General features: G+C 32.5%; 1 protein-coding gene across 10 annotated transcripts in view; it reads left to right on the top strand.

Annotated features, from left to right (window-relative positions):
• The window catches only part of DCP1B (decapping mRNA 1B), a 74061-nt gene that overhangs the window by 40717 nt on the left and 18998 nt on the right, over window positions 1-14346 (top strand). For all 10 annotated transcript variants that reach the window (XR_012482496.1, XR_012482495.1, XR_012482494.1 and 7 more), the window contains exon 4: window positions 12674-12740. Coding sequence is in view for 7 of the 10 variants with exons in the window: in XM_074269398.1 (XP_074125499.1) it covers window positions 12674-12740 (67 nt within the window). In the remaining 3 variants the exon portion in view is untranslated. The remainder of the gene's footprint in view (window positions 1-12673; window positions 12741-14346) is intronic.

Here is a 14346-nt window from a genome sequence, read left to right as displayed (position 1 = left end):
TATAAGAAATCTAACCATTCTCCAATTGTTAAATGATCAAAGGATATAAACAGACAATTCTCAGATGATGATATTGAAATTATATCCACTCATATGAAAGAGTGTTCCAAATCACTACTGATCAGAGAAATGCAAATTAAGACAACTCTGAGATACCACTACACACCTGTCAGATTGGCTAAGACGACAGGAACAAATAATGATGAATGTTGGAGGGGATGTGGGAAAACTGGGACACTAATACATTGTTGGTGGAGTTGTGAAAGAATCCAACCATTCTGGAGTAATTTGGAACTATGCCCAAAAAGTTATCAAACTGTGCATACCCTTTGATCCAGCATTGCTGCTATTGGGCTTATATCCCAAAGAAATACTGAGGAGGGGAAAGGGACTGTATGTGCCAAAATGTTTGTGGCAGCTCTTTTCGTAGTGGCCAGAAACTGGAAGATGAATGGATGCCCATCAATTGGAGAATGGCTGGGTAAATTATGGTATATGAAGGTTATGGAATATTATTGCTCTGTAAGAAATGACCAGCAGGAGGAATACAGAGAGGCTTGGAGAGACTTACATCAACTGATGCTGTGTGAAATAAATAGAACTAGAAGATTGCTGTACACTTCAATGTTGTATGAAGATGTATTCTGATGGAGGTGGATATCTTCAACATGGAGAAGATCCAACTCACTTCCAGTTGATCAATGATGGACAGAAACAACTACACCCAGAGAAGGAACACTGGGAATTGAATGTAAACTGTTAGCACTACTGTCTATCTACCCAGGTTACTTATACCTTCGGAATCTAATACTTAATGTGCAACAAGAAAATTGGATTTACACACATATATTGTATCTAGGTTATACTGTAACACATGTAAAATGTATGGGATTGCCTGTCATCTAGGAAAGGGAGTAGAGGGAGGGAGGGGATAATTTGGAAAAATGAATACAAGTGATAATGTTATAAAAAAATTACTCATGCATATATAATGTCAAAAAAATTTATAAATAAAATTTAAACCAAAAAAAAAAAAAAAAGAGCTGCTATAAACATGTGGTTCCTTTTTCCTTCCTTTATGATTTCCTTGGAATACAGATCCAGTAATTGTACTGCTGCACAGTTTTATAGCCCTTTGGGCATAATTCCAGATTGCTCTCCATGATGGTTGGATCATTTCACAGCTCCACCAACAATGCATTAATCCTAGTTTTCCCACATCCCCTCCAACATTTATCATTATCTTTTCCTGTCATTTTAGCCAATCTTAGAGGTGTAGAGTGGTATCTCAGAGTTGTTTTAATTTGCATTTCCCTAATCAATAATGATTTAGAGCATTTTTTCATATAACTATAAATGGTTTTAATTTCATCATTGGAAAATTATTCATATCCTTTGACCATTTATCAGTTGGTGAATGACTTGTATTGTTATAATTTTGACACAGTTCTTTATATATTTTAGAAATGAGCCAGAAACAATGGCTATACAGATTTTTTCTCAGCTTTGTACTTCCCTCTTAATCTTGTTTCTGTTGGTTTTGTTTGTACAAACCCTTTTTAATTTAATATAATTTACCTTTTATAATTTCTACTTCTTCTTTGGTTATAAAATCCTCCCTTCTCCAAAGATCTGATAGATAAATTATCCCTTGTTTTCCTAATTTGTTTATGGTATTATCATTTATGCCCAAATTATGTATCTATTTTGACTTTATTTTAGTAGGGGGCTATGTGCTTTTGTTGACATTTTATCTTTAATTCATTGAATCTAAATTCTTCTAATAAGTATTTAATAAATTCAGTCTACTCTTAAAAAAAAAAAAAAAAAACTTTACTGTTTCCATTCACCAGTTTCAAGTTTTTTAAGTAATTTGAATTCTCTCCTTTGAATTTTCTTTTCTATTTTCACATAGAATAGAATAGGTTCCAGATAATTTTATACTTTAAAATATTGTTGAAACTTTCTAATGAATATATGTTTTATGTACAAGATTAACTTTTTATTTTCTCCTTTCACATTTCAAAAATATAGCACACACAAATGCTTAGTGACAGATTTAGAACTGGAACTGAAAGAAACCTCATAGATCAGTAAGCCCAAATCCCTCATTTTATAGATTATAAAAACAGACAAAGAAAAATTAAGTTACTTGCCCAGAGTCACACAGCTGGTATCTGATGCAGGATTTGAATCAAATTTCTCTCAGTACATAGCATGGTGTCTGGTACATGGGAAACATTTAATAAATGCTTATTGACTTGGTGCTAAGTTTGGAGATTTCAACCACAGTGGTACTGGGCATAATGAATTTAAATTAACTCAATTGCATTTATTAAGTACTTACTGTATACAAGACACTAAGTGCTTTATGTTTAGAATTAGAAAGATAGTAGATCGCTATAATATGCCCAAGTCTGACTAGGATTGTGTTCCTAAAGCTTTATATTTTATAATTTTGGATATCACATCTTAGGGAGGAAAGTACTCCAAAAAGTTCAACTAAAATAGAAAAGTACCTTGAGATCATGCCATATAAGCCCACTTTTCCAAGTTTATTGGACATTTCTATTCTTCACATACTCTTCATTCTAATCAAACTAGACTGCTTTTGTTTGCCATATACAACTTCCTATCTCTCCATGTTTTTTGCATAAGCTGTTCAGTATTCCTAGAATGGATCCCTTTTTCTGGAAATCACTTTGCATATATTTTGCATATAATTTTCTAGGTATGTTTTAATTCTTTTCCCATCCCCAGTAAAATGTAAGCCACTTGAAGGAAGGGACTATTTGATTTTTGTTTTCAAAAAATCAGTAAGTATTTAAAGTAGGTATTTAAAGCTTATTGAATTGAATAGATTAAAGAAACTGAATTGGGAATATTTAGGCTGTAGAAGAGAAGACTTTAGATGCTTTAAGAATGAACCTGAGAACTGTCTTTAATTATGAAGAATTGTCACGTAGAGAGGAACTAAACCTTTTCTTTTGATCTAAAGGATAGAACTATGAACCATACATGAGTAAATCTAGGATTGGTTTGTAGTTTAAAAAAAAACAAACAAACAAACTCTTATTCCTAGAGCTGTCCAGAAGTGGAATGGATTGACTGTTCTCCCTCACTGAAGATATGAAACATTCTGCTTGACCATTTCTTGATTTTTTTTTAAGTATTCTTGGCTTGGACTAGATTGGTTCCTTTCAATTTTGAGTTACCATGATAGTCTTTAATAAATATACAAAAGAATCTTCCACCTGTTACTACACTACTGCTACTACAACTAATTACTAAGTTAGTACTTAGATCACTTTTTGGTTTCTGATATTTGTGTACCTCAAACTTTTTCAAACTAAAAGAAAAAGGAACAGGTTGCCTTTTGAACTAGTTCCCTTCTATGTTTGTTAGCCTTCTTATTTTGACAATTTTTATAAAACTCCATTTTGAAATTTGAAGACTATAAAATAATTCACTCTGTGTTACTCTTCATAACAACTGAGTTCAGTATTTCTTGTATTTGAGTCTAAAGTTACATTTAGATTTTAGTTTTGAGAGTCCTTTCTCTTAGTTTCTCTAGAAAAAAGGAAATAACATTTGCAACATCTGTCTTGGGACTATTGTTCAGAAAACTATTTTGTAAAATGTTAAGCTGTATTTGTGAGTTATTAATAGCACACCAAGAAATATTTCTATATATGAATGATTTTTTAGTCAAAATGGTCAATGTATATGGCTAAAGTAAAATAATTTAGATAAAAAGGTAGATGGATTGCTTTTTATCTAACCTACTATTTATATCCCATTTCTTAAATTTCAAGAGTAGTGTTGATTCCTTAATTGGAGCTTTCCTAAAAAATTTGAGTATAGAGGTAATGAAGGATGAAGAATCTAGCCTCTTAAACTTGAGAATATTGTTAGACTAAATTTTCACTTTTTTAGGATCAAGACTGTTTATATGGAATAGGGAGGCTTAGTGACATGCTTGTATTTGATACAAATTTAAAATGTTTAATAAATCCATATTTCATTTTGAAAATACTATATTTTAGAGGTTAGAGTAGCCAAATTTATCCAAATTAATAAAAATACCTGAGTTGGTAGTTTTGTTCTTATACTTACTTTTTTTGAGAGCCAATTTTAGGAAGGGAAAGCTTGCTCTTTTCTGTAAATTATATATTCAACTTCTTTACCAGTTTTTCTAAATAAAGTTTTCATAGATATGAATTATCCTTAAAACAACAACTACCACATCTATTGTTAACCTTGTGATATTTCAAGATCATGGGAATGTTGATTTGTGAGACATAGTAAAACTCTATGTCATATGAAAAGAAACAGACCAGGAGACCAAAGATAAGAGTGCTATGTCGCTTGCCACTGGCCAGTAAAGGTTTTACATATTATTAGATTATGCCCCTGTTTGGTCAATAAGACTAAGACAGAAGAGGAATGAAAGAACAATACATTAAAGGCATTAGTGAAAATGTGCTGAAGGGAAAGCACTCAGTACAATTCAGAATAGGATGGTAATACAAATTCAGCATGCCAGCAGCCAAGCACAGCCTTCATTTCCCATCTATGGCTGTCAGTGCATGGGCAAAGTAACAGTTGACCTCAGCATTTACTGCTGCAAATGTGCTGCCAACACTGGGAATTCCAGACATCTTTTAAGAGATAAGATAGGCATATGTAGTAAGAAGGCAGAGAAAGATTATAGAAGCTTATTAAGGTTTTCTTCTTTATTTTAGAATACAAGTGCCCTTCAAGTTGACAAGTCATGTAAATAGTCGAGTTTAAGGAAGTTAAATTCATTTGAAAATGTGACTCTCCATTCCACTGACTATTGTGAATTTTCTAAAACACTTTTTAACTTTTGGGGATAATAGTATTAGATAGATACAGACAAATGGTGTATTATATCCATGACTTAGCATTTCTTGTTCTTTTTTTGAAATGTCCATCTTACATGCTTCCTCATGAGAAAAAAAAAAAAGAGCTTTTAAAACATTTCCTGGTTGCTATCTCAAAAACCTAGGGGATCTTAAACTTAATTTTCATGTTCTCAGTTTTGAAAATCCTAGTTTTAAGAAAAAGGAACCATAAAAATATAACTCATGCCAACCAAGAATCCTTTTTTCCAGTTGCTTATGACAATATGTCCAAAAAAAAAAAAAAAAAGAGCATCACAAAATAAAGAGAACCTATAGTATCCTATAAAAGTTTTTCTGATTCCATTATGTGTAGTTTATCCATTGCCTTAGTACAAAGGAATATGCCCCTATTCTTTAAAATTATATAAGGAGCATTGTTCCATTTAAAGATAATTAACAAACTACTTTAAGGACTCATTTTAGAGATTGAGAACTGAAAGTTATATAAAATATGGAGCAGTTAGCTCTTAAAATATATAAAACATTATACTAAGTGATAAGAATACAAAAATGTTTTAAAAGGTCTGATTAGGTAGAAATACTTGTAAGGGGTATACACTATATAAGTTAATTTTCAAGAACCTTTCACTTAAATGGTGTGTCACACTACAAAGAAGCAGATGAAAGTTTTTGATTACATGATTTTTAAAAATCAGTTGCATGTGCTTTTAACATTTTAAAATTGAGTATTTTTATCTTTTCAACAGAAGAAATTGAAAAACAACAAAATCACCATCCTAGTCATAACTGATTTGTTATATATGAATTATCACTTGAAAACTAATTCTAAAATTGTCCTGAAGACATTCTAAAATTTTCATCTTTTTTACCTAATAATGAAAAGAGAAATAGAAGTAATGTTTTAATTTAAATGGCTGTTTAATGTTATATTACCTATTCAGGCTGCCAACTTAACACCTTCATCCTGAGAATTTCTATAACATAATATACAGAGGCATATGTTTGTAGGCAGAACTTCATTAGATAGTAGCACCTCAGACTTCAACTATCAATATTATTGAAAGTCTGTGTTAGATACCAAGGTAAATATCAAAGAAATATCCATATTGTGATTGAATGTAACTTAAACTATTTATCACTTAGATACATTGTAATAAATCTCAGGATGTCTTTCTTATTCCTGTGTTATTAAGTTTCTTACCTTCATGTGAAATGTAGAAACAGTTGAGTTGAGCTTCATGCACTAAAGTGCCCTTAAACTTCCCCTCTGTTTCAGCTGGAAGATGACTAGGTAGTGCCTGATATGCAGGAGTCGTTGATTTAACAAAGGCTTGAAGCATTATAAATGTCCAAATATCCTGTATTAGTAGTTGCTTTGTTCGGATTTTAGAAAAATAAGTCCTATTTTATAACTTATTTGAATTTAAAATTGAAAAACATAGACGACTGTTCTGTCTCATCTTAATCTTCAGAAGTTTCCATGATCACTTTCTTTGTTTCTGTCAAGATTACCATTTTTCTGCTATAAAAATTCTTCTTAAATAATGATTTAAAAAATTAAAATTGAAAGAGGTCTTTATTCTTATCCTTTTACAGCATAGTCTCTTCCCTTCTTTGTGGTAATGACCACTGCCTAGCTAAAGTCAGATCAGTTTTATCTAAAGAAAACTTGGATTGAAGAATGATATTATGGTCTTTGTCAGCCTGTCAGCTCTTCACCTTCCAGAGGCATGAGGAGTTCTGGTTTTTATACACCACCACTAGCTAGTTTGATATAACCTCTAGAGGGGAAGAGCAGTAAGTTTGTCTAGAGGTGTGGAGGCATTGACAAAAAGCTACAGCTGCATTTTTTTTTTTTTTTTTTTTAGACATTAATGAAATTCACTACCTTGGTCCTGTTGGGATTTTCCTAAAGTCATGAAGATATTATTTGGGAGGCTAATCCTGAGTCATTTCATTTTTTTTTTTATTGTAATATGTTTCATAGCTTAGCACCAGCCAGTAGTTTGGGTTACTGTTTGTGTCCTGATACTTAAACTTGATGTTCATGTTAAACTTTACTCACAATTTATAGGACAGATTATTTCATTTCAATTTTAAAGCTGTATGTGTGTGTGCACCAGAAAATGTTTCCTGATGTAGAAAAATTTCCATGTCCTAAAATAATTTGCAGGAATCCTGTTTTTCCCTCCTTTCCTTTTTGACATTTTAAAGATGTTTTCTAGCACTTTCCTTTCCCAAATCTGCATTTCAATTATATTGAGTACTGGCAATGTCAAATTGCCTTAATGGTGGATATTAACAGTTTTCTTGGCACCTTCCCCTCATGAAGACCTCATGTCATATGCCACAAATAGAAGTCTGAAACTTATAATTCAGTTCAGTTCAATACAATCCTCCACTTGCAAAGCATTAGGCTTGTCCCAGGACTACAAAGACAAGTGTAACCGAGATCTTCTTTTTCTTTTCTTTCTTTTTCTTTTTTTTTTTGGGGGGGGGGTGTCAGTAATTCTGAGTTGTGTCTGACTTTTCATGATTTTATTTTTGGGTTTTCTTGACAATGATAATAGAATGGTTTGCTTGCTATTTCCTTCTCCAGTTCATTTTAGAGATGAGAAAACTGAGACAAACAAGGTTAAATGGCTTGCCCTTTACTCTTGCTACTCTTGTCCTTCTAGGAGATTACAGACTAATAGATAAAATGTGAGGAGCAAGAGTAAAGACTTGTGTACAAATAACTTATCCAAAGGAAAGGGTATTAAGAGTAAGGCTGAGATCACTTTTAGATGAAGGACTGGAGAAGACTTCATACTGGAAGCATCTCCTGATTTGGACCTTGAAGGAAGGGAGGGACTCCAGTCAATGAAGAAGAAAAAGTTTGTGGTCCTTTCTGGGCTTGGGAGATAACATAGGCAAAGAGACAAGAATTGGGGGAAAGAGAACATAAAGTAGTCCAGTGTTTCTAGAATAAATGTATAGTTGAAGAAGAAGGAATATGAAATACAATGGAAAGATAGTTTGAAGTCAATCAACCAATATTTGATTGTACCCAAATTATAGTAAGCCTTTTGAAGACTGTGAGTAGTTTTTATTTGAATTGGTATTTACTTGGCAATCCTTGAAGAGTTTGATTAGGAAATTTATATAATATGAAAATCCCAGGGAATAGTATTTGGGTAACAATATAAAGGATTCTTTTGGTGAGGGAAGAAGTAAGTGCAGTTAAAAGGTTTTTATAATGCATTTCAGAAGAATGAAACCTGACCTTGTATGCTAGCCATTTGAGTCGAGAGGGGTGACCTAAGAGATATTGCTAAAATAGAATCAATAAGACTTGGGTAACTGATTGGATTGGAAGGAGAGAAAGAGAGTGGTAATAGTAAAAAGGAAAAGCTAAAGAAGATAGAGATTACAAGTCTATGTAACTGAAGATAATTTTGGAAAAATCAACAAAAAAAGGAAAGTTTTATAGGGAAGATGATCTCTTTTAACTTTGTCCATAGAATCATAGATTTAGAGCTTGAAGGGACCTTACAGGCCAACTCCCTCATTTCACAGATGAGGAAATTGTAGCACTGAAAGGTAAAGTGACTTGTTTAAGGTCTACAGCTAGTAAGTGCCTGAGGCAGTATTTGAAACCATATCTTCCTAACTTCCAAGTCCAGCATTCCCCTACACCATATTACCTCTGGTTGAGATGAAGGCACAATATCCAAATAACAATAGATAACATGTGATTACAACTATAATAATGGAATTTTAGCGAGAACTTGAGAGTAGGCATAAAAATGTGGGTGTCATTTTTAGTAGAAGTGATAATTGATGCTCTGGTTGTATAGAGATCACTAAAGAAAAGAATGTAGAGTTGATCAAAGGACTAAGAATAAAATCTTGAGGTGGGGAAGTGAAGGAAGGAAAAAGGAGGGAGGATAAGAAACTAAAAAATAATTCAGAGAGATCAGAAGAGAATCATAAGACCTAAAGAAGGAGATGATATCAAAAAGGAGAGGATAGAGGTTTAAAGTGGAGGCATAAAAGATTATATGGAGTACTTGTTCTTCAACTTGTACTCTGGCAAAAATCTTAAAAGGGGACTAGATTCAATGAGTAAGAAAGCCAAAAAAGAAGCAACAGTAAGCTCTCTCATATGGCACAGGAATGTATAAAAAAAGAAATACAGAACCCTGCAAGACCCTTCCATTGGAAAAGCCAGCAAGAAGGCAAGTTAGTGAGGTTGCATTAGACTCCTAGCATTCTGGCCATAGATGCTTAAAGGACTACTAAAATTTTCAGTTCTCCATTCTTAGTGATGTCAAATATGAGAGTGACCAGAGAAAGCTTGAAGAGAGATTAAAAACCTTGGGTTCAAGAATAGGAGCCAGCAATACTGTTGACTCTATTGCCATAGTAGTCAGTAGTAGCTAACCAAATGGGAAATCTATCTGTACTCTTGACAAAATTTCTCCTTTCCTACCTAGGACATTTATCACTATATAAAGATGATGAGTGTATTATGATGGTGGAGGAGGAGGAAGAAGGAAGTAGTAAAAAGTAGATTTGATTACAAGAAAGAGACAAAGTAAATATGGACATGACCAGTGTGGGAGGTTTGTTTTCCCCCCCCCCCCTTTGTCTATGTATATTTGTGACAATTTTTTTTCTTTTTTTATTGCTTTTTTCCCCTTCTTTCTTTTTTCCTTTCATTTTCAGAGAAGGCAAAGGAGTATTAAAGATAGGATTCTGTCTTCACCCACCCTCTCAAAAGAGAAGAAAAAGGCAAGGAGCCACAGACAAGTAGTATAGCTTTGAAATTATGTCAAATTTGTTGTATACTTTAATAGGCAAACTGTACATAATAGAGATTCATAGTTTCCAGCACAGTTTTCTCCTTTTCCACAATATATATGTGGAAATTCTCATTTCATTTAGTGTTTTTTTTTTTTTTTAATGTAGAATAGGCTGTAAGTGAAATGAACTCACCTATAAAACAAACCCAAAAATAGCAGAATGTATTAGAAACCAAACTAACAAACTTTTTTTTTTTTCATTTTAAACTTAAACATCAAAAATGAGCATTTCCAGGGACCCAGAAAGAGGATTCCACATGAAAATATAAATCTCTCATTTTATACCCATGCTTTTTATGTGAAACAAACACAAAAAACTACTTTTAAAAGTGTTGCCTTTACTTCCCCTTATTCTCTTATGTGCATTTAAAATATGTTATACTATCCTTCTTGTTAGGAGTTGTAGGGAAAGAATTAATATTGATAATTCTTCTAACCCATGCTTCCCAATTAACTAACACGGGAGGAAGCTTGTAACAAATAGATCTAATGAAGCAAAATTAATCTCCACAGTGACCTTGTTCAGAAATGTGTTTTGTTTTGCTCTTGAATACCTCTCCTTGCAGCCAGGAAGCAGGTGATATGCTTTGTCCTATGTTAGGGGTGGTCAGTGCTTTAATCAGAAGTCTTTTGGAGTCCTCTTCCAATATAGTATTGCCCTGTTTAAATTGTTCTCCCAGGTTTGTTTGCTTAACTGTGAGTCACTTCATTGTTTCTTGTTCAGTCATTTCAGTCCTGTTCAACTTTTCACGATTTCATTTGGGATTTTCTTGGTAAAGATACTGGAGAGATTTGTCATTCCTTCTCTGACTCCTTTTACAGATGAGGAAATTGAGGCAAACAGGGTTAACTGATTTACCCAGGAATACATAGATAGTGCATGGCTGACACCAAATTTAACTCTGGTCTTCCTGATTCCAGGTGTTGCACTCTCACTGCTGTGCCGGAACCTCCTTTTCTGACAAATAACTAATAAGTAGTAGTTAACATTTATATAGCACCTACTTTATTTATGCTAGGAACTGTGATAAGCACTTTATACTTATTATCTCATTTGATCTTCATAACAACTTAGGGAGATAAGTGCTGTTATCTCTATTTTGTAAATGAGAATAGCTGAATTTCTCTACTCCTGATTCTCCCCTTTCTCTAATTCTCACCAATTCGGGACCTATGCGGTATGGGGCATGAAATAATCAATTTCTACTCATAGAAGAATGTTCTATACAAATGACTCTTTGATCCAAAGGTTATATCCAAGAAACAGTTTTCAAGGGAGATGACTATAAGCTGCTTAAAACCTGTAACACAGAAGAAAGAATATTCTGAGAGGTCAGAAAGTAAGGGTCTTTACCATCTGGTTATCAGGGACAAGAACAAGGTCCTACTTTCCCGCTTCCCTCCTAGTCTCTTTTATAGAGAAAAGAATGATCCAGAAGGAGTATTCTTTAAGACCAGAAGTCCCTAGAGATTAGACATAGAAAGTAGATGTTAGAATGGCACCTAACGACTTGGTGAAAGTAGTTCATTGTCTAAGAACTGAGGACTAACCTATCCCATTCCATCATTATTCAGAGTTAGGCAAACTGATTTCAAAGATAAGACTTTATGGAAGTCAGTCAGTTTTTAAGAAAAGAGAAGATAAGAATAAATGAGGTCTGTTATAGAGAAAGACCATGATTTGCTGATAAGGCTCTTTAAAATTTTGTGACATCCCCATTGATTTGTTATTACAATATTCTAAATATGAAAAGGTGTGTTTTCCCTTTTAAAACAAAAACAAATGTCATAGGTTCTTTTTTGAAGAGAGTTTGTGAAAACAGAAAGCCAAAGCTTAGGGAGGGAAAACATAATGCAGACAGGGAGAGATGATAGCAACCAAAAACCAGGAGTATATAGGTCACCAACACGCCAGAGAGATTTAAAGAAGGAGATATTAATTTTTAGGCATAGTCAAAATAGGAATTTATTTTGATAGACTATGCATAATTATTGCAAGAGTTTTGTTTCTCTTTTTCTTTTTTACAGGGGTTGCAGACTGAAGGAGATTGCTGATGGTAGTTATGAGGGTAGTGGGTGGTCCTTCACTTTTGAAGAAGGCCACAGAAAGAAAATTGTCTTTAAACATTTTTTAAAAATTGATATCAATTATACTTCTGGGGAGAATGTTCTAATGCAGCCTGTAATGTTATTTTATAAATTCCTTTGCTTTAGGAAAAAGTGTGTATGTGATCTTTATATTTCCTTAATTCATACAATCATATCTTTCAAATAGATATTTGAAATGTATTTTGTAAATGTTTCAGTCTTGTGTTTTATTAAGGAGATATATTTGAATAAATGAAAAAGTTTGGAATTTATTTTCAAATGCAGAAAAAACCCCAGTAACTGTTTTTATCTTATAAATTTCCCCACAAAATAAACTCACCTCAAAAGATGTACATTAAATAATAATTAATTGATTTTTTTTTGCACTTTCTTTCTATGCCTATTTTTGCTAGTATTTTAATTGGAAGAAAAAAAAAAACACCTTTCTTGGGAATAGTGTCTAAAAGTTTTTCTAAACACAAAAATAAAGGTATGTGTCCCTATGTTGTAAAACAGAGATATAAAGTTAAGAATCTTAGAATTCTAATTTCTTAATCTTATTTTCATTTACTCAAGAAATACTTTTTGAGCATTTTTGAACATTTTTAAAGACATCCTTTTAATCACTGTATTTTCAAGTAAATAAAATGCTTTATAGGTTTTGAATCATTTAAATCTATATATTTCTAGTCATTTCAGTTTCTCTGTGGATTTACACCCAAATTCAAAGCTTATTTTTTCTAAGCTTCTGATTTCTATCATTATTTCCATTCATGAAAAAGAGAAAAGGAACTTCCCACTGTTTTGTGGTTGAGAAGTTGTTCATAATTTATATTTGTGTTTTTGTAGTGTCCATTTATGGAATTTGGTTTTATGATAAGGAAGAATGCCAAAGAATTGCAGAGCTGATGAAAAGGTAAGTAGTAATAAGCTAGTTTTTATTTATATGTGCATGTACATATATACACACATATGCAAATATACATATATAAATACATTTTAATGGAATATTCCTCTTTGGAAATACTTTACAATGATTGAGAAATCAAATACTGATATTTAAGATTAGAAATGCTTAATATTAGGAATTTTACTAAAAAACAGCCATAATTGTCTACCTGCTACATTTAGTTTTATGTAACATATAAGCTTCGGTCTGTTTTTTCAGGAATAAAGTAAAATGGAAATGAATCTCAAATAAGAGTGTACCTTTTGTAGTGAAATAGTCATTTTTACCTTTATAAATGCAATTGTTTGTTGTTAGGTTTTTGGCTGTAGAAAACAAGCATATTAGTAAAGAAAAGAGGCAGAATGAGAGAAATACTGAATGGTTTACATTTCTGGGATCTTTTCTCCTTCTTCTGAACTGAGTTTGGTTTCCCTATTCCTCTGCCAGATATTCCCATCTATTTTCTACTTTCTGGTAGATTTTAAAATTTTTTCTGTGCATGTGCTAGTGCAGTTTTTCCTTTTTCATCTCTTAGGAATTATTTATATTACTGATCATTGTACAATTTCATACTAACATTGCTGTTAGCTCTTTAAAACAAAACAAAACAAAACAAAAACAATAGTAATAGTGCCTATGAGAGGTAGAATGCATAGTGTACAGAAAGTTGGCCTTGTAACCAGAAAGATCAGGATACAAGTTTTGCCTCTGGCACTTATTGGCTGTAGGATAAAGCCAAGTCACTTAACTCTTTAAGCTCTAGGTCAGAAGTATCAAACTTTCTGGCTACATGTGAGACAAAATTCCCAAGTGTGACACAGATTAAAATTAAATTGGAAATGTGATATTATAACATATATAATATAATAAATATAAATATAATAGAATAATAAGATAACATACTTTGTAATTTTCTAGGTCATTATGCAGTCAACAGAAATCTATTTGAGTTTCATAGCCTTGCTGTCTACTACCATCATGCTATAAGTTGAAGAAAAGCAGTGTGTTTGATAGTGCAATTTAAAGAGAGTTTCTAGTGCCAAAAAAACTCACAAGTCCTGTCTTGTCCCTGTCCTAGTAAGACTCTGAATGTGCAACCAAATATGCTCAGTTCTACTTTGGCTGAGCCTCTATTATTCTTCAAGATTAATTCTACTGATTAACCCTAATGAGACTTATTACTGCCTACTTTTCCATTGGTTGGTTATTCTTTTAGTCAGTTCTTGAACTCTCAGATCTGTTTACTCTGAGGCAACAATTCTTCCTAAGCAATTCAGGGTGATGAATAAATAACAGCCTCAGAATGAAATGAGTTTGCTTATGACTATATTATCAAAGATGACTTTGTTCATTGCTGATCACACTGGAATGACAAAGCAAATGTGATTGTAAAATGTGGCCAAAAGGCACAATGTATTTTTGAATGGAGTTTCCTTTTCATTAATAACCATTAATTCCTAAAGAATTAGATTGTAATTAATTAACTAGCTGAAATATAATATACACTAATTTTCAGAATTCATGCTTTTATAAATTGTGTAGTAGTTTTATAATAGCAGTATTTGACATACAT

Source organism: Sminthopsis crassicaudata, chromosome 5, assembly GCF_048593235.1.
Source record: "Sminthopsis crassicaudata isolate SCR6 chromosome 5, ASM4859323v1, whole genome shotgun sequence".
Classification (NCBI taxonomy): Eukaryota; Metazoa; Chordata; class Mammalia; order Dasyuromorphia; family Dasyuridae; genus Sminthopsis; species Sminthopsis crassicaudata.
The sequence above is the reverse complement of the archived record's forward strand: the minus strand, read 5'-3'. Positions and strand labels throughout refer to the sequence as shown.